General features: G+C 38.5%; 3 protein-coding genes across 4 annotated transcripts; 2 read left to right on the forward strand and 1 right to left on the reverse strand.

The window, feature by feature from the left end:
- Positions 1 to 641: 641 nt before the first annotated feature.
- On the forward strand, positions 642 to 10,930 carry LOC116260449 (aspartic proteinase 36-like). The gene is made up of 12 exons (XM_031638798.2): positions 642 to 1,180; positions 1,410 to 1,530; positions 2,691 to 3,118; positions 3,221 to 3,377; positions 3,664 to 3,746; positions 4,075 to 4,171; positions 4,326 to 4,398; positions 5,649 to 5,855; positions 7,588 to 7,715; positions 7,799 to 7,900; positions 8,005 to 8,102; positions 10,533 to 10,930. Exons 1-12 carry the CDS (start codon positions 882 to 884, stop codon positions 10,705 to 10,707), a joined length of 1,968 nt encoding a protein of 655 aa, XP_031494658.1. The 5' UTR covers positions 642 to 881; the 3' UTR covers positions 10,708 to 10,930.
- Positions 10,931 to 13,051: 2,121 nt separating this feature from the next.
- On the reverse strand, positions 13,052 to 13,853 carry LOC116261106 (peamaclein-like). The gene is made up of 2 exons (XM_031639721.2): positions 13,645 to 13,853; positions 13,052 to 13,468 (listed from the first exon to the last, which is right to left on the reverse strand). Exons 1-2 carry the CDS (start codon positions 13,721 to 13,723, stop codon positions 13,281 to 13,283), a joined length of 267 nt encoding a protein of 88 aa, XP_031495581.1. The 5' UTR covers positions 13,724 to 13,853; the 3' UTR covers positions 13,052 to 13,280.
- Positions 13,854 to 18,922: 5,069 nt separating this feature from the next.
- LOC116261047 (pentatricopeptide repeat-containing protein At2g18940, chloroplastic) lies at positions 18,923 to 23,174 on the forward strand. Of its 2 annotated transcripts, none has more exons than XM_031639639.2 (2): positions 18,923 to 21,671; positions 22,786 to 23,174. In XM_031639639.2, exon 1 carries the CDS (start codon positions 19,105 to 19,107, stop codon positions 21,523 to 21,525), a length of 2,421 nt encoding a protein of 806 aa, XP_031495499.1. In that variant the 5' UTR covers positions 18,923 to 19,104; the 3' UTR covers positions 21,526 to 21,671; positions 22,786 to 23,174. The 2 variants fall into 2 exon arrangements, with proteins under 2 accessions (XP_031495499.1, XP_031495500.1); XM_031639640.2 differs by lacking the exon at positions 22,786 to 23,174 and adding an exon at positions 21,850 to 22,746.
- Positions 23,175 to 23,377: the final 203 nt, after the last annotated feature.

Below are 23,377 nucleotides of genomic sequence, written 5' to 3' on the forward strand. Positions count from 1 at the left end.
GCTTCGTGAAGGTGGGAGGTTTGCTAATATGTCATATGTTTAAGGATAAATAAAATCTATTTCTAAAGTAAATATGATAACTTGATATATGATTCCAAAAGATTTGACACAGCGACAATCTCTTGCCGGAGAAGAACGAAGGGTCTTTCAGCAATCTCATGTTCTCACATATGAGTTCATATATATATATATATATATATATATATATAAGTTGTTCAATGAAATCAAAGTACACTCACCACTCACCATTCGTATTTTGGCGCAACATAGATCATCAATCCAGTCAATCGAACAATTGACAATCAATTATTATTATTATTTTATATTATACATATATATATATATAATATAAGGAGGTATAAAATTTGATGCTTTCGGAGACTTCATATTGACTCCTTAAAACCATGCATCAATATGTTAAACTTGATTTGAATGCAGAGATACTTTGGTTATTGTTTAACATGCTTTAGTTTGATCAAATTAACAAGAGAATACAACTTTTGACCGTTAAGCTTTTTAAGTTGTGTGAGCGGCTAATTTTTTGCTTAAAACCCTCATATTAATCGTTATAAAAAAAGGATCGTGGAACGTACTGCTAAACCCAATGTCAACGGTTGCCAGAGGACTATAAACTCGCGGCCGCCCTCCTTTCTCAAGAACACAGGCACTCTCTCTCTCTCTTGAGTGGGGAGGACTTCCGAGCTGCCATCGTGTCCGGGGGGCATCTTTCCTCAGGCCCCTCCCTCCACAGCAAACTTTCATTGCGACCCCCCGTTTGTCTCTGCCGAATGGTCTCGGAACGCGTCATCCGCTTCATCTGATGCCCGATCTAATTCGTCCACCGCTGGATTGTACCATTTCCCGTTTGGATCTGCCCATCCATGGCGTTGATTACGCGCCTTTGGGCTCTACTCTGCGTAGGCCTTCTTTGCGATCTTTGTTTCTGCCGTGAATTATACAGAGGTTCGGAGGTTGGTGGTGGTGGTCGTGTCGGCCTGCATCTGAACCAGGGCGTCCTCGGCGGTCGTGGATCGCCGATGATCTTGCCGCTGGTTCTGACGCCCGCCAACTTGTCGTGGCAATTCATCAGAGAAGAGCACCGCCGGAAGGCGCAGGCGACTGACTCGCATCAGATATCGAATGCCCACATGAAGTTATACGACGATCTTCTCCTTAATGGGTAAAATTTTGCGTTTTTGCTAGATAGTTCTTGTCTCTTTCTATAGTACATGGAAAGATCTTGCTTGTTTTCCTTTTTTGGTCGATAGCGATGCTTGAACGCGGATCAAATAGCTGTGACTAGAAAATGCATCAGAAAGAGAATATACTTGTTCGAATTGTTGGGATGTGTTATATACAGTATCAAGCATTGCGGATGGGAAGCGTAATGTATCTTCGTTTTTGTGCAGGTATTACACGACTAGGCTGTTTATTGGAACACCTCCTCAAGAATTCGCACTTATAGTCGACTCAGGCAGTACTGTTACTTACGTCCCTTGCGATACTTGTGAACAGTGTGGAAATCATCAGGCAAGTACAGGTTAAACTTCGAATTCTAGTGAGAAGTTTTAAATGGAAAGGACAGTCTTGTGCTAAAAATTTGTGTGGGAGGAGGTGGGGAGACTGTTCAGATAATGTGTATATCACAGGACAGTAATCGAACATGAATCCTAGAGAAAAATCTGAAATGGGCTTTTCCATTTTTGGCTGTGTGACATCCTACTCAGCGATGACGATATTGTCACATGCCTTATGCACTACCGAGTGAACTAGGAATTCAACCGTTGAGTTCCTTATTAAGATTGATTTGGAAGAGAAGGTCCTAGATAGGTTGCTAATGTTAAGGAAAAACTAATTTGTAAGTGCGTCATTCCCTTAAGCTTTATCTCCCCTTTAAGAATGTGGTTTGGTTATAATGTGTTTGCGGGTGGAAACAACTATGTTATCATCTCAAACATTAGAACGACCTTATATCAATTATGTAAGAAACAAGTAGGGGAGAGCACCAACATCAAACATTTTTAGGGAGTGCCTTTATTTGGTCGATTTAGTTGTGTAAAGATGTAGATATAGGAGATTGGACTTCTGGTTTTCTGTTAAAGAATGTACTGTAGGAATAAAATGAACTGCCTTTGGTTTGGTTTCTTTATTGATCTAGATTTCACTAGGCAGATCTTATCAATGTGGGTGACAATTGGATTAGGAGTTACAGTTTGGCAGGAAAGTTGCATCGTTTTGTTGTCTTATCGTTTTGTTGTCTTATGAAACCTCCAAAGTCTAATAATGTAACAGGAAAAAAAAATCCATTTGCATTTTTCCTTTTTCTTTCTTTCAAATGATAAAAACAGAATTTCTTCATGCCCTTCTCTTTACCGTTTTTTTTTCAGTTATGAATTGAGTGCAGTAAAGATACACCAGGCCTTGTTTGATAGCTGGGCAGATCTTTTGCTTTGGCAGCAAAGTTTTACCAAAAGTAGTGGAAGCCACCTTTTTTTTCATAATCTATCAAACATCGCAGAGCTTTTGCTAGACAAAAAGAAGGCACTGGTTGTTATTTCAAAAAATATTTGATGCCTGATGTAGTTTCTCTTTATATTGGTGCATTTATTATGTTCTTTTTTCCTCATATAACAATTTTATCCTCACTTTTTCATTAACAATTTACATTTTTGAATTATTTTGGTGGTCAGGATCCTAAGTTCCAAACCAGTCAATCCAGTACCTACGAGCCAGTGAAGTGTAATATTGACTGTACTTGCGATAAAGATAATGCGCAGTGCACTTATGAAAGGCAATATGCAGAAATGAGTTCCAGTAGTGGTGTACTAGGTAAAGACATTGTGTCATTTGGTAATGAGAGTTCTCTTAAACCACAGCATCTTGTTTTTGGCTGTGAGAACTCAGAAACTGGTGATCTATACAGTCAGCGTGCTGATGGAATTATGGGGCTGGGACGAGGTCAACTTAGTATCATGGATCAACTTGTGGAAGAGGGTGTAATAAGTGATTCGTTTTCTTTATGTTATGGAGGGATGGAAGTTGGTGGGGGTGCAATGGTTCTAGGTGGAATTTCCCCTCCTCCTGGAATGGTGTTTTCTCCATCAGATCCTGGTCGCAGGTATTGTTGCCAATTAAATTTCAGAGACGTCATGATTCTCGATTTCCTGACATGTACATTTAGTAATATCGCACATTTACTCTAGTTTTGGGGTGGAAACAGTCCTTATTACAATATTGAGCTGAGGGAAATGCATGTAGCTGGAAAGAAGTTGCAGTTAAATCCAAGTATATTCAACGGCAAACATGGTACGGTTCTGGATAGTGGTACAACATATGCTTACCTACCAGAGGCAGCCTTTGTTGCATTTCGAGATGCTGTGAGTGCTCTCTCTGTCTCTCTCTCCATCTCTTCCCCTTCTATCTAATTGCAATGGCAACATATACAAAGGGTGGATACAACTTAAGACAATGCTCTCAATTCTCAAGGGTAGAAATTTGTGTAGCACATACACTTGGTGGTAAGGCAACATTACATAGAATGAGAAGCTTGGACTGCAGTCCTATATCTTGGAATATTTCTTTTATAGATCTTGCTTTTCCCTCTGGCTGTTATATGTACTTGCTTATTTTTTTGCTTGCTTTAATTTTTATTCTCAATGGTAGATATTCAAAAGCCTTCAGTCCCTCAAGCGAATTCCGGGCCCAGATCCTTCATATCATGACATTTGTTTTGCTGGAGCAGGAAGGTGATGGATCTTGCGTCTTGTTCTCTTGCAATTCCTTCAAAAGATTTTAGAGCTTTGTGGACCCAAGTTGGATGTCTACATTTCATACTTAATGAAAAATATATTATACACTTGAATGCCAACCATGGATGTTATATTCATTTTGATGTTTTCATTTCTAAGAGCATAACAGTTGACTATGTCAGCCATACTCATGTGACATAAGAGAGCACATACTACAACCTACTTCTGACTAAGTCCTGGTTTGTTAGGGTTTTGTGCATCATGCATTATTGTCATTAATGTATTTATGAAGTTTGTTCCTGACTATTTCATTGGATGCAATCAGTGACATCTCCCGACTCTCAGAGACATTTCCCACAGTCGACATGGTATTCAGCAATGGGCAAAAACTATCTCTGTCTCCTGAAAACTATTTATTCAGGGTAATTGTTTTTTTCATTACTGTGTGTCGTCTTGTTCTAGAAGCCTGATTGGTTGGTTTTATTCATTCTTTGATATGTTCATGGGTCTTATTTCTGTTTACAATGTTGAACAAACTTTCTGATTCTATCTTATCTATGAAAAAAAAAAAAAAAGCATTCCAAGGTGCATGGTGCCTACTGTCTGGGAGTTTTTCAGAACGGGAGAGATCCTACAACCCTTTTGGGAGGTATTTCTATCTATATGTGTTTTCATTTTGCAGCATCACAACTAAGATTGTATAAATTTCATCATAAAATGAGATTGTGATAACATGGTTCTGGCTGTTCAAAGTGCTTGGCTTAAGCTTTGTATAGTTCATCTTGTGGCTTCTTAATTATGGTTATATATATTTTTTTCCCTAGAAAATAAGGCCCTTCTGCTTGACCAGATTGGCTGGGTTGATTTAACATGTGTTCCTCCCATTCTTTTCGGTTTTCATCATCATTACATGCTTAAAGCTCATAAGCAAGGGTCTCATGTTGCCTGGTATGGCATATAGGGATGCAAATAGGTCAAATCTGGGACTGAATATATTGCTGCTTGGGTTAAAATTTGATCCTGCACAGCCGGACATGTCAAAACCCTCATCAAAAATCCATTTGCACTTCCTATGGCATGTACTGTGAGGCCTGATTCTTGAATTATTACTTCTCACCAGGCTTGAACATCTACTTTTTACCTCAGCTTAATTGAACCCAAACAAGTTTGAACCTTTACTTTATCTACATGGTTTGCCTGGCAACATGCACTCAATGCATTTGCCCATGTGTCTCAAGGGATGTAGAATGTCATTGATTCAAATTTCTTTACTCACAAAAGCATGTTTTTATGTTGCAAAATAAAATATGAAACACGTACTTAATATGCAATCCATGTCGGATGTGTGTCTCCAATCAAAAGGCTATATATATATGTGTGTGTGTGTGTGTGTGTCCTGACTACTGCAAAACCGATATTCTCCGACCACTCTATCTCTTTCTTCATTAAATGCTGAAGAAAATATATTCAAGGAAAAAAGGGAGAGAGTAGTTAGGGAATGTCATTTTGCAGTAGTCAGGATCCATGTTTCCACGTGTGTGTATGCATGTGCATGTGGAAACTCTATCTTGACAACTCCATGTATGAAACACCATCACAACTCCTCTTCATCTATCATTTGATACTACGAAAGCAAAAATTCAATAAGGAGAAAGATACAGAGTTGTCAGTGTGCCAGGATCACACTTTTGTATGTGCATGTATGCTTGTGCAATTTCCTAAAAAATTGCTTGTTTATCAAGGCTTTATCGTGTGAAAAGCTATTTACATACTGGTCAAACTGAAAGCCTTTTTGTGCAACTTAAGGTCCTTCACATCCTCACATTAATGAGGCAATATTGAAAAATCTCATGGAATATGTGGGATTCCATTGGTGATTGATAATGTAGCATTATGCAGGGATTATTGTGCGCAACACTCTAGTAACTTATGATCGTGCAAATGAAAAGATTGGATTTTGGAAGACCAATTGTTCAGAATTGTGGGACAGACTTCAACTTAATGAAGCACCTCCATCAGCAGAACCGCCAGCTCCTGAGAAGAACTCAACCATGCCGAGCTTACCGTCTATGCCTCCTAGTCAACCACCAATGTCTTCCGCTTCAGGTCTTCTAGTATGCAAATGGATGTTAATTTTCATTGTACTATTTTGGAGCTACATAACCAAAGCTGATGAAAATCAATGTTCTGCAGTAATTTCATAATCCAAGTCTTACTGCCAGTGGTTGTATAATTAGAATATGCATGCCTATGTACACAATGGGCAATATCAGATTTCATTTGCTGTAATTGATTTTTTCCGTAAAAAATGAACTTTTGAGGCTTCAGTATGCACAAAACTCTGGCCCCTTGATATGAGACCTTATGAAAACATATTCATATCGTATCCGACATTTGAACAGGTGATTTTTCAATATCAACCATGTAAGAAATAATTGGTTATGTGGGACTTGAGTATGTATGACTCGGTTGCCCACCTATTAAATAAAAGTTTGATATTTTGACGTTCTGGAGTTCGACGAAACCTGTGCTCAGATTGGCTGTGGTAAGCTGTGTTATTGCATGTGCAAGTTCATGTACCTCTACTGAACATTTTGGATGTGAATTTGACCAAAACAAATTCTGGATACTATACATTTTAGGGTAATCAGGTACTTTGTCTGATTCATATTTACATAATTTTTATGCTTCTTTTGGTTGTTCTCTAGCAATGCATAATCAATTCCTGCTGCTTTGATGGTTCTATGGCAATTCACAACCTAAAAGTACTTTCTGTTTTGTGCACCTAAATAAGTAATAGCTATGCTAACCTTCATGCTTTGCTGCAAGTTCATGTGCATATTTTGGTCCATATGAGAGGCGGCAGTATATGCTAGATTTCACAAAACTGGTCTGTGTACTTCGTAGATTATTGATTTAATTTTCTTGAATGGAGTCTGGGTGGGCTGCTCTTACTTTTGTTAAACATTCAATATTATCAGCTCTTATGCCTAAGCTGTGAATACTCACACAAATGACAATATCAATTTAACTACTGTGAAATGCAGACTCAAAATAATATGAAGTACCAATTTAACTACTAAGGGAATGATTAAATTATGTTTTATCACTGTTTACATTTCTGAAGTTAATATGATGCTTGCCTGTGACAGGAATTATTGAAATTAAGTTTTTTGTGCATCTCCCTCTCTCTCGCTCTCTCTCATTCACATATGTATACATGCACATTCACACAATGTATACTTTTCTAAGTGTGTTCAGTCAGTAACTAGTGCTAGTAAAAAGCAACATCTTACCGAAATGTGCTTCTGGAAATATGCAGTCATAGGGGGGTGTTTGACAATATTGAATTTTGATTATAGAATTAAAATTCTAGAAACAAAATTCTACCTCAAACTCGAATTGGAATGAAAATTCCAGTTCTGGTTTCCCTTTCTGTTCAGTAGTCTGGAATTTTGATTCCAGAATCGAAAACGACGTGTTTGATAAAACATGAATTAAAATTGTATAATTGATGAATTAAAACCTTCATGACATCTACCCCAAAGAGAGTTAAAAAATTCTAAAATTCTGGAATCATAATTCCACCCCTAGGGTAAAATCGCAATTATGGAATTTTGGTTCAGGAATGAACTTATAATTCTGGAATCAAAATTCTTTGTTTGATAACATAATCCCATTCCATCAAAAATAAAAATTTTAATTCCAGAATTCCACATTTCCGCCCTCATCAAACAACCCCTAGGGCTCTGTTAGCATTCGTATTATGCTTAGGATAGTTAGGTCTGTGCTTTTCTGTGCTATCATGCTCTATTATTGAATTGTTCATATTGTTCAGGTAGCACACAAAGAGTTGGATTCATAAGATTTGTACTTCATCTGACCATAAAGCTTTCCGACCTCATCCCTCACATTCATGAACTTGAAGAAAGCATTGTACATGAATTAGAAGTGAACTCATATCAGGTCAATTTTCAGTGTTCTTTTTTGTTAAACCAATTGTTACACCAGGGGATTATCTAAACTTATTCCATGATGAACAATTTCAGGTCCGCATAGTAAACTTTACAGGTGATGTTAGTGGTTCAGTTGTTAGTTGCTCAGTATATCCAGATGGTTCCACTGGTTACATATCAAATGCGACTGTAGAGGTAGCATTCTTATTTCGCATGTACCTTTTGATGGTTGATAAATATTACTTCATCACCATCTTCTGTCTTTTACCTGCCATGTAACAGCTGCATTGTATTTGCAGAGAATACACACTCTAGTGGCTGAACATCGTATGAACCTTCCTAGTACATTTGGGAGCTACAGGTTGCTAGGTTGGGAAATTGATCAGCCTTCTGAAAGGTACTTGTTTCTACTGGTGCAAAGTAAATAAGAAATATTATCCGCTAGTTATGTTAAACTGGTTTGTGGCTTATGTTAGACTTTCTACTACAGCAAGCCTCTATGATTTTTTGCCAAAAATATTAATCTTCATTCACTACATTTTCATCAACAGGATTATGTTGCATATTCATTTAAAATCATGCTGTAACCTAGGACTGGCAAATGAGTGTTTGTCTATAAGAACTCGCACATAGTACTCATGTTGTTTATAAACATAAATGACCTGGTAGCCTAGCATGATCTAAGTCCAGCTCGTGTGGTCTTGTCACTTGTCAGCAAATAAAATTTTACATGTACAATTTTATGTGTTATTAATGTTTGCAACATGTTGTGCTCTACACTTGGTACATTTTATATTATCAAATTTTAAGAACGATATCTAGAAGTAAACCTCTTGTAAAGCAGGCAGGAATGTGGTCAGTTTTTTTCACAAAAGTGGAGCCATTGTCACAAATATTAATGGGTTTTAAACAATGAGGATTTTATCGGGTATTTTTTGGTAAGCGGAAAATCTCGGGAAAAATTTGGCAATTTTTTATAAAAGAAAAAAATTCATAAAAATTAAGAAAAAGTAAATAAATGAAAACTAACAAAAAAACATAAAAAATAACTTTATAAAATGATACGGCTATGTTTTAAGTAATGATAGAAATAATTTAATTGAAGTTTTAAATTTTAAGGCAAAATTAACATATAACAAGAAAAAAATGTGACAAAAACGCCAAAAATTCATTTTAGAGTTTTTTTAAGGGGAAAAAGACAGTTTTTTTTCTTAAAGGATGGGTTTTCTGTGACAATGGGTGGAGCTCATTCTCCATTCATTGATGGACATTCATACTAATTAATGTGGCTGAACCTATGTCACATGAGTGCGGGGTGCGGGTGCCGGAGCGGCACATTCCAAAAAATTTAGGTGTGGCAATGCGGCGAGGGTATTTTATTATTATTATTATTATGATTAATTTATTATAAATATAACAGAATAAGCATGTATATGTTATTATTACAATTTAATTATTAATGTATGTAACATAGTTGCATAATTGTATTGCATAGGAAAATATCAGAACAACATATATTATATATAATATATTATATATAGTAATTTAGTAATATGACATACTAACAGTCTAACATAAAAAACAGAAATTGAAAATTTGAAATTAAAACTTCGAAAGAACAACACTAACCACGGCTGGTTGGCTGCACAATGCATATATAAAAAGGCTTATATTATATATTATAAGCTTATAACATACAATATATCACTATATTAGTTGCAAAGTATATATGCACGGCTGCCATATGTACACGACTGACAATACATAATTATATATTGTTAGTTGAACTTTGAAACTTTTATGGTAGATTCAGGAACAACTGAACAAGCATCCAAAATAAAATGCTAAAATGTATACAACAATAATACCAAAAAATGGGACACATTTAGACCAGATGATGGTTGACCGCACCCGACTCGAGTTTGACGCGAGTCGGGTGTGTGTCAGAAATGGACAAATATAGTCTGGTGAGGCTGACCGCATCCGACTCACGTTAATTAGGCTCAGGTGCGAGTCGGAGCCGCACCCATGTCTGGGACGCACTCGACTCGACATGACTCGGGTGCGGCAGTAAAATAGAAGAGTCTGTGTGACTTAGGGCTGAACAAACTATTTAGCTTGTTTGGCTTGTTACTACTAGCACTCAAATTTGCACATGGATCCTGACACGGTATCAGGCTCTAGTGGCCTTAGAAAATTAGGTGCTCAGACTTATGGGGGAGAGAGAGACAGAGGAGACAAAAACCATAACTCCTGTCACTTGACCCAGTTAGGGCAACCCCTTAGCCGAACTGACTGGTAGGTAGTGCCCATGGAAATTGAACCTAAAACAAGTTACTTGGCGTGCTGCAGGCCCGACCAGCTATGCTACACTCACACAGTGCGTGCGAGAGAAAGAGAGAGAGAGAGAGAGAGAGACCTCTTCTTTGCCCAATTCACATCAATCTCAGGTTTATGACTAGGTTTAACTCTTCAATTCTCCAGAACTGATATCAAAGAAAAATGAGCTTCCAAGTATTTAATACATTATCTCTAGTGGACATTTTTTTGTAAGAGATACTTGAGTGTCAGGCGCATGGCACGAAGTCTCCACTTTTCTAGACATTTTATTGTTCCAAAAAAAATGAAATGCCCATGCAGTGTCAAGGAATGTCAAAATGAAAACTGGAGTCCAAAAATGTTAAATTTGTAGACTAGACTTTTCTCATTCTTTTTTCTGCAGTCTGTAGGACACTTTCTGCAGCAAGACCTGCTTGCTATGGCTGCAACCCTGCACATAGTCTGATGCTTTTAGAACCTTTTGCCGTTTTCTTTCTGTATAATTTAGGACGTGGCTGCAACGGCACATGTTGGTTGTGATCGCGGCAACTATGCTAGTTGTTATGCTGATTTCTTCAGCTTTTATTGGATGGTATGTTTGGAGGCGACATTCACAAGCGGCACTGGGGGCCTACAAACCCGTGGATGCTGTGGTTCCCGAGCAAGAGCTTCAACCCTTATGAGGAAGTTCAGGTACAACGTACACTTCTTCCCAAAAGCCATTCTTCTCCTAACACTACTAGGGTGTAAAAATTGGAGGTTTTGGAGATTGAGAGGAAATTGAACAGAACTTCTATAATCAAAAAAGGTTTATCATTTGATAGGGTTTCAGCATCAGTATTTGTAAAAACTCTGACTAGTATCAAAATTATGATAAATGCAATTTTTTTGGGGGTTATATCACAATTCGTGAGACTCTGAACTCTCTCTCTCTCTCTCTCTTGCTTTGTGTGTTTGTGGGTTCACCCAAATGAACGGGCTTGATCATAACAGGAGTAAATAGATCGAAAATACTTTGATCGTTACTCGTAATTTTTTACTTAAGCTCCATGATTATGAAAAATGTCAGAAAAATACTGCCCTCAAGTTGTGAATGCAGCGAGTCTTCCATTGATGCAACGTCTTGTATGATTGGTTTTGACTTTCAATGAAGGTGACATTCTGATAAAGAAATTGTTGCAAGAAAAAGTTTGCAAGAGCTCATAATCAGACAGTGGTGACTTGAAAATTACATTGAATGCCTGCATCGGACGTAGGCTTGCAACTCAGGTGCCCCACAGCCAAAGAATCCTAGCCCTGCCACCGCCTCGCACTAGTAATCGTCCCCTTTGCATGCTTTACTGGCCACAAAAGATACATGGAGACTCTGTAACCTATCTTAATTTCTCATGAATAGAAGACCAATAATAAACGCCAGATTCTCAAAGGTGCTAGAATAACAATTTGTGCATCATAATGCTAATATGGAAGTGAGAACGTAGTGAGGAAATCGTCTGAGATAGATGTTCTGTCTCGACCGCACATCTCAATTCAAAAATAGCGGAGGACAGAGACCTCCATCAATACATGTTAAAGACCAAAGCTTTTCCAAAATCTCTATCTGACAGTATTTGACGGGTGAAGGCGTATTAGAGTAAGTCATGAACAAATGAACTCAAGGAGGGATCGAGGTGGCAAGGTGTACAAATAGCTAAGATATACAATTCAAAGTTTGGTATACAGAGCAGTATCTGATATATGCAGCTTGGGGTGGAACAGGGTAAGGATACCTTGTCCACTTGGTCCTAGGCCACCTCTGCCATCTTCATTGTAACCTCTTATGGCTTTATTGAAATCCTTATTGAGATCTTTTAGGGTCGTATGACAATTAGTAACACACTGTTACTGTCTCAGAAAAAACGAAGCAAACTCAGGAACACTTGTTATTATGATTCACAAATTTGTCCCATTTTTCGGGGGCTGATTTGTGATACAGTAATAGTATGTTAGCAATAGCGTGTTACTATTGCCAAATGGACCTTTTTTTTATATTTCATCCTCTCTTGACTCTTGATGATGAAAAAATCTTGTTGATCCAAAGAAAATCGAGAGTTCAATATCAATCTCTTATTCTTTTGTTCTTTTGAATAAATGGAGGGGTGATGCCCCAGCCCAATTTTCATCTGCAGAGTTCAATATCCAAGGTGTATCTCAATTGCCAATTGACATGATGTGCCTAACGTCAGCTGGCTTGTGAAAACAAAAGTTCATTGTTACATTGGATTGGAAACTTGAAAGATAAAACGACAAAGCCCTAATCGCATTTGCATCACATGTGCCAAGGGGCAAGCGTCAAAGGTGATATTGAAAAAATAATTGTGGTTATTCATAATTCAAGCTTTCAGCGGAGAATCAATTTTTTTTTTAAGTTATTGTTTTATAAAGGAATATTTACAATATTTTGAAAATAAAAAAATGTTATTTTGAGTGCAGATTTGTAACACAGTGCTTTGATGAATAGCCAAACGTGGTGCATTATAAAATATCCCCTTATAAACTAGTAATTCACTTGTACAGAAAACAAGGTTAATCTGTTCCGTTATAAACTAGTAATCACTTGTACAGAAAACAAGGTTAATCTGTTCCGTTCATTTAAAAAGATGAACCAGCTAAAGAGCGTGAGCCTAGTTTCGCCCAGATTTTTGCAGGAAGCATGCTGCATTTGTCTCTGCGTCTCGGAGATGCGACCGAAGATGTGGAGGCACTACCACTTTCATCTAGCTTTCATTTAATTCTTATATAAAACAAAGCAGACCGAAGGATATGGAGTTTTATTGTCACATAGGTTTGCCCACTTTATTTAATGGGAAATGCATATTATAGGTTCTACGATCGTTGAATTCTTCGAAGTTCATTTATGAAAAATTAGAGCAGAAGCAAGAGGGGAAGACAAAGTGAACATTTTTTTTCCTTCACTGAAAATTTTCTCTTATTTTGTTAACCTTTTTTCCTCTTCATAAGCCATACAAACTAAGCAACCCACAGACCTTTAAAATGAAAAAACATAAAATATTGATTAAGCACACCTCCTTAAGGATCATCAACGTGAAGACTATGACATGACAGTTTATTCATATCACACTACTACAGCCAGTGAAGCACATGACCATCTCTTCCTCCCAAAACACAGGGATGAAGCATTGCATGGTAAAAAGAGGAACACTAGAGTTTGTGAAATAGTGCGAGAGAAGGGGAGGGCGCTTGGTGCTTCTTCCCCTCAGGGGCATTTGGGTTTGCCTGAACCGCTCTTCTTGTCCCTGTAGCAGGGGCACTCGTCCTTGTTGCCATAGGTGCCCGAAGGGACACACTTGCACTCGGCACAGCACAGTCCACAGTACTTCATACACCTATCCTTCACCGCTGCCTTGAAGCACCTTATCTTGCACTTCATGTCACACATGTTCCCTGCAAGCGCGCAAACACATACACATCAACAACAACAGAAGGAAATAACTAAAAATGCCTAAGGAAAGAAGGGAAAGCTTCCACCAGAAGAAGGGTGAAAAGAGAAAATATTTAGGTGCCAACAAAAAATGGGAATGCCGTAAGCTCTGAAGGTAGTTGTAGCAGTGACTACAGACCATCAGGTAATGTTGCCTGTAAAGAAGAGGCCAAGCACAGCAGAACAAGAAGGATGATGGCAACGGAAGAGGGCTTCATGTCTGGTGCAGAGGAAAGAAAGAAATTGCAGATGGAAGGAATAATCAGCTGAGGAAAAAAGAAGTTCTGTCGAGTGAGAATGTGAGATGGGTAGCAGAGGGGAGAGGAGTGCTTCTTATAGAGAGAGAGAGAGATTCTCTTGGTGGTGGGGAGGGGGAGGGGGAGGACGGGCAGTGCGCTGGCTTCCTTCAAGTTGACAGAATCGGACGGCTGATGTGCGAGAAGCATTGCGCGCCAAGCCAGATTTTATTGACCCCCTTTAATTAAGTTATCATCAGTAGTGTGTGCTAACTACTAGAGAGAGAGATGCCGATAAAATAGGAATCTAAGAGAGAGAGAGAGATGATCATAAAAGCTGGGATTAAGCATTCACTTGGACGGCACTCAGAGTTTAATTCTGCATATCAGAATCAAAAGATGGAAGAAAAGGACTGAGGCACTGAAATAGCTGATTATATTAATTGAGGCAGACTAGGCAGTGAAGTAACTGATTATATTAAACCAAACAGGGTTGAGGGAGAGAGACACTAACTGATAATATTAAACTAGGTGGGGAGAGAGAGGCCATGGATGGTGCACGTGAAGGTAGCTATACCTAGGCAGGAGGGAAGGTGGGCAGAAGCTTCCCTCCTTCGTTGCTTTCTGGAGCAGCTTCTGATCTCAATGCACGAATGACCGGGTCGACTGTCTGTGTTAGTTTCGTGAACGCATAATTAAGAATTGTAAGCCGAATTTGCAAAGTTGACATTTGTTTAACCAGTGGTTTCTCTCGCTGCTTCATCACTTGACATTTGACACAGCTTGCAAACATGGAATGTGCACATGGATAACCCATTTCATCCTCGTATCAACTCCTCCTCGTCCAAAAGAAGCTTCAAGGGCTCTCAGATACACTCTGGTCGTTGTATCTATTAGTAGAAGGCATATGTTCTGAGAATTAGTTTTCTGAAAATGTTGAGCAAAAAATTTGAATCACATTCAGTCACATCAGATTTGAAACTTTCGTTTTTTTTTCCAAAGGAAGTTGCTCAAAAAAATTGCCTGATTTATGTCAAGTTCATTGAATAGGGTTGAGTACTCCCAGGTTTGAAGTGATATATATATATATATATATATATAAACCAAACCTATATATACAAATGCATACCTCTATCTGTGTGTATGTGTGTGTGTGCGTGTGTTCTACTCTTTATCATGAATCAGGTGAATGGAATTGGTTCAGCTATGAATGAAATGGGTTAAATTTAGTACAGATTTTGCCATTTTTTTTATCTAGATCCGATTATTCCTGTTTTAAAGTTGTTCTAAAGAGGCAGCCTCGTTGCAGCCCCACCAGAACAAAATGTTTTGATCAAATTTAGATAAAAACTTGCACTCAAAGTAGCATACCATCAATTTTAAGAAGCTGCACAAAAAAGAATGCTATATACAAGGAAAATATAGGGATTCCAATTGAGACAGGGAACAATGTGATATGAATAACAGAATTCCCACGACAGAGCAAGAAAGAAAAATTTTTGAAGTTAACTAAACCGGGACAAGGGATACTGCATTTACTAAAACCATGATAGAAAAAGGAAATGAAAAAAAAATTGGAAAGACGCCTCCCACCTTCACATTTGTTTGATCAACATGGGTAGGTATTTCTCATTGAATATTTTTATACACAAGGGCAAAAGGCCGTGCTCAACTTTTGAAGGAATAAATTAAGCAAACTCATTTCTTATCGTTTCCGTTTCGCTGCTGGAAACAGAGAGTAATACAAAAGCAGAGATAGATCGATCAAAATTTTCGAACTTGATTGTGTTTTGTTATATCACTGAATTGTTTCCTGTTTTTGCCATTCTTTTCCTCTTAGATTAGAAAAAAGTAATCGGACGAATGCTGAAGAAAGCCTGGCTTCTTCCACAGAATAGTTGTAGAAGGGGAAATGCAGTACCATCACCACTCCAGTGTGGGATGTCATACTTCCTCTCCCGCCTACCTCACATGGTATGCCTCTTCACACTTAGCATCCATCTCTCATCATCTCCTTGCGCTAATACCAACCTCACCACACAAAAAGTGATGAGATGAGAGCTGGGAAACCAGATGAATGGGAACCTAACAGATCATTGTTCAGCCTAGTGTATTAAGATTGATTCCAGAATTGCAACTTGTAACTTGAACAAGTTGAGCCACCAGTTCACTGTCTGAGCCTCAGAGTTGAGGGCCAAAAATGATTTGGTTTGCTGAAGGGAGAGATGTCCGACTCTTGTAGGAACTTTCAAGCATGGGAAATTGCTTGGCTATATCGAATCTGAAGCAAAAAATTGTGAAAAAAAAAAAGCTTCTGGAAAAATAACAAATACAAACTCGAGCACCAGAGTTGTTTTACGAATAAGGAAAAGCTATCAATGCAGCAGATCAAACGAAATAAATCTTCCGAAGAAAAATGTTTACAGGTTCATATGCTCCAAAAAAGTATGAAATGTAAAGAAAAGGAAAAGGAAAAGCATTATTATGATTTTGGGATACATAAAAGGTGGTGTTACAATAATTATGGAGAAAGTGCAGACCTACCATACTGAAAGGTTGAGAAGGAGAGAAAATGCCATTGACCAAACTCGAGGAATGGCTCCATGGAACACCAAGTACCATTGGAAGGTATAGAACATCTCACATTCATAAAATGACGGAGAAAAGAGATTACCTGAATGGATAACCTCGAATGGACTGCGCAAAACAAGATTTCCTTGTGCAAGGCCAGGTAATGGCATATGAAACACCAGAGCGAAAAAGGCAGATATCTCATCCAACTTTTACTATATTCTTTTTTTTTTAATTACAATTTTATTTCATATTATGCATCTGAAGTTGGTAAGGCAAGCATATAAATCTTGAAGAAACAACACCCATTGGATACAGTTCCATGTTCTCTCTTGAAAATAAAGAGTCCAACTTCAAGACAGAAGCCTGTGATAATAGCAAACTCGAATGAACCAGAAAAAGGGCATTCGGGCTTGGTCCCAGCTTGTAGATCCAAAGTCAGCAACATGGTGGTACTAGCCTCTGAACCATATTCTGCCAATGGATTTAAATCGGATTTACTTTTTACCATATTCAATTTTATCCAATTCAGTAACATGGTGGCACTTCTATTATCCAACTCAGCAAGATGAAACAGTCTAATCCCTCAAGGCTGGGCGTTGGGAAGAGGACCTGCCTTGTCTTGTCTCAATTTATTTGATTATCTTGAGTCTTGATTAGTTTGATGACGATTGATAAAGAAAATAGGTTCAGTTATTAATAGGATATGAATTTGATATGCAATTTTCATTGTAGTCCGTTGTTTATACGATTAGAAACAGAGCTAATCAAGTAGTTCGGGAGTATGGCTGGCTCTGCCAACGAATGCACAACGCTCAAACTTTATGTTTTGATCCAGTCGAATTTTTCGTAAGGAAAAAAGAACGAACGGAGCTACTGAACTAATTAGAAAAATTAAAATCAGGTATATGAACTCAAGTTGACCCAATAAAAAATGCATACACTTGGAGTTATGGAGGTTCACCAGAAGCTAGATGAATCATGCAAGTTGGTCAAAGCGAACAAGAAAATGTCTTTCTTTTCTTAAAAGCGATACACAATTTGAGAAAAGTTATTGATAGGTGTAGAAAATGAAAGGGGACATGTTTTAGTTTAACTATTGCGTATACACAAATTACTGAACTTATGAATTAAAATTCTCTGGCGGCATCTGTCTCTCCAACGGCAGCATACTCCCTCTCCGGCAGGATTCATTCAGTTCACGCCCCTCCCTCTCCGGCGTCCGCCTCTCCCTCCAGGTTTCTCTTCTGTTTTTGAATTCATACTGTTTTACAAAGCCCTTTTTAAATTAATGTGTTGGATTTTTTGGACAACTTATCCTTTCAATTTTTTCTGAGTGCCGGAAGAATGGGCTACTACCTCCGATCAAGTTCTTCTTGGTAGCTTTAAAATGGTGAAGTTTTATATACGGGTTCTCAGGTTATGGAGGAATCGATATGTGAGATCTATTAGGTACAGTCTTCTTCTTTCTGTCAAAATGTACTCACATGCTTGCCTTTCGCAAATTACAAACCTTAAATAAGGTCGATGACATTTGTGAAACTAGTGCATGTAGGCAACAAAGCTTTATTGTTTTGTACATAAAGTTCATGTTTTCGGTGAACGCATTTGTTTTCAGGAGAACCAGATATTCCTGGTAATTTCTCAGTTTCCTTAGCTTTGTTCCGTTTTTATGGAATTAAATTTATGAGGCTAATTTGAACGTTCAGCTTCACAAGTAGTATTCTTTTGATTGATATGTACTTATATTCATGTCATAAAATTCGTTTCTATTTGTTTAATATAATTTATGCAATGCATTTGTTTACTCATCATTGGGTCTACAGTGGTTAATCGTTCTATATTCTCATTTATTCAATAGAATTCATGCAATGCATTTGTTTGACTTATTGTTGGACTCATAGAGGCAAATGTTTAGAACTTCATTCTATATTTAGTTGTAGTATTCATTTTTTACATTATCTCAAGAAAAATATATACCTTAAGAATTTTAGTCCTGATGGCACAAAGCACGAATTTGTGCCAAAAGTATTTGAAATGTCAATAAAGATCAAGTCGGTCTTAGCCTACTAGTTTGTGTTCTTGTAGTTTGTGTTCTTGTTGAACATTTTAACATTAATCAACTTGATGTATTGTGTCAAAGCTCTCCACCATGTGGATTCATCTCTTGATGTTCTTCTTTTATCATTCTTTAAAACCAAAACTTATTAAAGCAAGAAAAGGGCGGCAGTTTTCCACCTTGAAGTACTAACTCTTTTATGCCAAATTGATGGCACCCTACTCTAGCCCGGGCTCGTCCGTGTTGCTTAGCCAATTCAATGCGATGATCGATGAATTACATCACGAATTTCATTGATTATTTTGAAATAATCAACAACGCCATTGTCACTGGACGATGGTAGGAAAAGAAAATACTAATAAACTTATCCCTGTTGCAACATTAGACTTATTGAAGCCCACGAATTTGGTTGTATCTACATATTGTATTTCTAACTTCTTAAAGTTATATATTCATAATATTATTTAATATGCTACACGTTAGGGACCCCGTTTCTTGGGAGCCTCTGAAAAGAAAAAAGAAAAAAACCTGCAATATCTCTTGTTCACCTCACAGGAAAAGGGGCGCGGGAGATAACGTATTCCAATTCCCTGCACCAACACCAGTCACTCGTTTCGACGTCGTCATGATCTATAAATGCAATGAGAGAGATAGAGAGAGAGAGAGAGAAGGAGAGAGCTCCTTTTAATCTTTCTCTCCTCAGCAACACAGAATTCTCCCTCTTTTACACTCCATGGGAGCTGAAATTGTCCAACTTCGTCCTCCCTTTCCCGCGCAACCATCGCCATGCTACCACCCGCCATCGCCACCGCTACCGACCCCGCAGCCACCCAGTTCCGTCCCTATGCAAACTGTAATCGACAATCTCTTTCATCTCTCACTGGCTTCCTCTCACCACTCCCCTCCCCTCCCATCGGAAATGCCCAAAAATCTACGCGTCGAATCGAACCCGTCTGCGTCAGTCCAGCAACAGGATTCTCCTGGTGGCGCTGAGATGAGCTCTCTATCCTTGACAGGTAAATCTATTCTTGAGTCTTTGAGCGAAAAATGTGGTGATGACTTGCATGGTTTTCTGTCTTCTATGGATGAGCTCCGGGAGGATCCATTTGGGGTACTGAAATTCTTGGAAAATTCCGGGGATTGGGGTCTGGCATTGAAAATTTTCGAGTGGCTCATCGATCAGAGCGACACCCATTTGAGCAAAGAGTCGATTGAATTGATGATCAGGATCTTGGGAAAAGAATCCCAACATACTGTTGCTTGCAAGCTGTTTGATAGAGTTCCTTTAGAGGATTATGCATTGGATGCGTATTCGCACACTTCTATGATTCATGCCTATGGTCGAATTGGTAAATTTGAACGTGCCTTTAGTCTCTTTGAATCAATGAAGCAAAATGGCGTTGAGCCCACTCTGGTTACGTACAATGTAGTGCTTGATCTTTATGGTAGAATTGAACGTTCTTGGAATCAAATTTCGTCTCTTCTGAATGAGATGAGAAGCAAAGGTTTGCGCTTCGATGAATTCACTTGCAGTACTGTTGTATCTGCCTGTAGTAGGCAGGGTTTGTGTGAAGAGGCCGTTGAGTTCTTTGAAGGATATAAATTGGAGGGGTATTCTCCCGGTAAGATTGCGTACAATGCATTGCTGAATGCATATGGAAGGGCTGGGAGGTGCTCTGATGCACTGAATGTGCTGAGAGAAATGGAAGGCAACGACTGCCCTCCAGACGTGGTGACATACAATGAGCTAATTCTGGCATATGCAAGAGCGGGACTTTATGATGAAGGTTTTTCCATGATTGACACCATGATGAGCAAGGGAATTCTGCCTAATGTTATAACATATACAACTCTTATAAGTGCATATGGTAAGGCTGGTAAAGAAGACAAGGCCTTGGAACTCTTTACTCAGATGAAAGAATCAGGGTGCCTGCCCAATGTCTACACGTACAACACAATACTTGGAATGCTTGGAAAGAAGTCCAGATTGAAGGAGATGATGGAGATCTTTTTTGAGATGAAAACTCGAGGATGCACCCCAAACAGGGTGACGTGGAATACGATGCTAGCAATGTGTGGGAGCAAAGTGAGGCATAACTATGTGAAGCAAGTGTTGGAAGAGATGAAGGTTTGTGGGTTTGATCCAGATCGTAGTACTTTCAATACATTGATTAGTGCATATGGTCGGTGTGGAATGGGAGCAGATGCTTACAAGATGTACAACGAGATGATCAGAGCTGGTTTTACTCCTAACCTATCAACCTGCAATTCTCTTTTGAATGTATTAGCAAGGAAGGGGGACTGGAAGACAGCAGAATCCGTTATGGCAGACTTGAAGCTGAAAGGATTCAAGCCTAATGAGACATCTTTCTCTTTGATGTTGCAAGCTTATGCGAGAGGCCAAAACATTGAAGGGATACAAGCTATTGAAAGAGAACTATACAACGGTAAAACTTTTCCAAGTTGGGTTTTGTTGAGAACCCTAATTCTTGTAAATTTCAAGTGCAAAAGGTTAAATGGTATGGAAAAAGCATTCGGTGAGCTGAGAAGAAAGGGGTACAACCCTGATCTGGTCATCTTTAACTCCATGATTTCCGTTTATGCAAGGAATAAGATGTTTGATCGTGCCCATGATATGCTGAATCTCATTCGTGAGAGTGGCTTGGAACCTGATCTCATGACTTACAATAGCTTGATGGACATGTATGCAAGAACAGGTGAGTGTTGGAAAGCGGAAGAGACACTTCGAGGATTGAAAAAGAAAAACTCCCAATGTAAGCCTGATCTTGTCTCTTATAACACTGTAATCAAAGCATTTTCAAAGCAAGGTCTCATGCAAGAGGCCCGCAGCATGCTTTCTGAGATGACAAATGTGGGGATATCTCCTTGCATAGTAACCTATAATACTTTTGTCAGTGGATATTTAAGGCTTGGCATGTTTACGGAGGCAACCAATGTCATTGAGTTCATGATCAAGGAAAATTGCAGACCTGATGAGCTGACCTATAACATGGTTGTTGATCATTATTGTAAATCTAACAAGTATGGAGAAGCAATTGAGTTCATTTCAAAGATTAGGAAAATGGATCATACCATTGATGATGAATTGTGGAGAAAGCTGAGTATGAGGATACATGAGAAGGCAAGAGCATAAATCTTTGAGAACATATGGTAGCCAGTTGCTGGCTCCCCTTGCAAAACGTACAGGTGTTAAAAGATGCTATTTCACACATTAGATCCCAATTTTATGAAAGATGTATTTAGCAATGGAGGACTTCCACAATGCAGATGGAAGCTCTGGTATGTGTATATCCTGTTCATTTTATTTAATGCTTTGAAGCAATTCTTTTACTAGTAAAATGCTTAATATGAGCCCACAGTGTAATATTTGTCCTTGCCTTTTTTTTTTCCTTATGTTATATGCCAAATTACCATTTGGCCTTTTCTTGGCTCTGAGACTGGCACAACCAATTTGCAGTAGCTAACTGTGTGGTGTTCGCAAAGAGATAAGGTCCAACCCAAACAAAGAGACCAAACATCCAGTACATGTAACTCCCTGCTGAGCCCCTGGCAGCGTATGTGCAAGCTCTTTGACAATGCATGCAATTACCAGATTTCAGAATCTCCATCATGTCACAATCTTTACTTTTTATCTGTTCATGCAATAGAAAGTGGATAACAAGGGGAACTTGAGATAAGCAAAGTCAGTGAGGAGTTTGGTTATGGGGTTCACAAGTCATGCCATGTGGCTAGACTGCAAAGAAATAAGATCTTTCTGCTTCTTTATGTGAGACTGCTATGTGGCTTTGAAGAGATGCAAAGAAAATCAAGTTTTCAGCTCCCTACTTGCCAGGACCTCTCCTGCTTCATTTAACTCTACTGCGACGTGCATAATCTTTTGCACGAACCATAAGCATCATTGGTACTTGTCCTATAGTTGTTAAGTAAGATATTTCCTTCATTAAGGATGTACACTTAGACATATGTATATTGCCGTGTAAAGCAACTCTTAGACAACACATTCATGATTCATAGCAAGGTCAATTTACTTTTCTAACTGTTTGTTAACGGAAGAAAGTGTAAAAATGAACCGCCTAAATTGGCCAAAAATAAGTATGCTATACGGTAAGCAGCACAAGATACAACATTATATCAAATGAAACAAGGAAAGAGTTTGAAGTAGTTGCATAATCATTGTAAGAGGTATGTGTAAGGTCTTATTTTACGAAATATTGATATGTGGGACAAAGCTCACCTGGCAATAAGACAACCCACAGCAGATTTAATAGAATTTCGTCGGGAAATTATGCACAAACTACTGTAAGTGTAAGCATATTGAGCAATGGAAGGTCAGAAACTAATGCAATTTCTTCCAAGTTGTAGTTCTTACATGTGCTTGATATGGTACCTGCAGGTATATCCAAGTGTCAGATTGGTATTCTAGGTACGGTACCTGCAAATATCTCCAAACATCAGATTGGTATTCTAGGTAGTTTTTGAACTTCATGCTTAAATCACAGATTGAAGGGAGAAACTCGGCTGTGCTTCCTCTGTGCACTGATTTCAGTTGCAGAGCAACCAAACAGTACCCAATGAAGCTGAAACTCAGAAAAGAGATTCTGATGGTGACGCTTAGATATGTTCACCTTGATGCTGAAAAGTTTCATATCCTTTAAGCAATAAACAATCTAAGCATCCTTATGTTTGTAAGATATTTCTCCTGCTCATGTCTCTCAGTATGTTCTGTTGAGAAAGCTGTGTAAACTCGAAAATTTTCTTCGCTGCTTTAGGCCTGGTCTGTGTCATCATGTGCAAAGGGAACCGACTTTCTCTGCATTGGAACCCACTGCCTCTCTCTGGTGAGAAGAGAAAGTTTAATGGCACCAACCCAGGTACAATTCGAGTTTGTCTTCAAAATGGGGTGGGTGTGAGAAACTTGTAGGTCTCGCCCTTTATTTTTCTCAGCCATTTCAAAGTTTGAGGGTTATCAGACACCCCTGAAGCTC

Source organism: Nymphaea colorata, chromosome 9 (genome assembly GCF_008831285.2).
Source record: "Nymphaea colorata isolate Beijing-Zhang1983 chromosome 9, ASM883128v2, whole genome shotgun sequence".
NCBI lineage: Eukaryota > Viridiplantae > Streptophyta > Magnoliopsida > Nymphaeales > Nymphaeaceae > Nymphaea > Nymphaea colorata.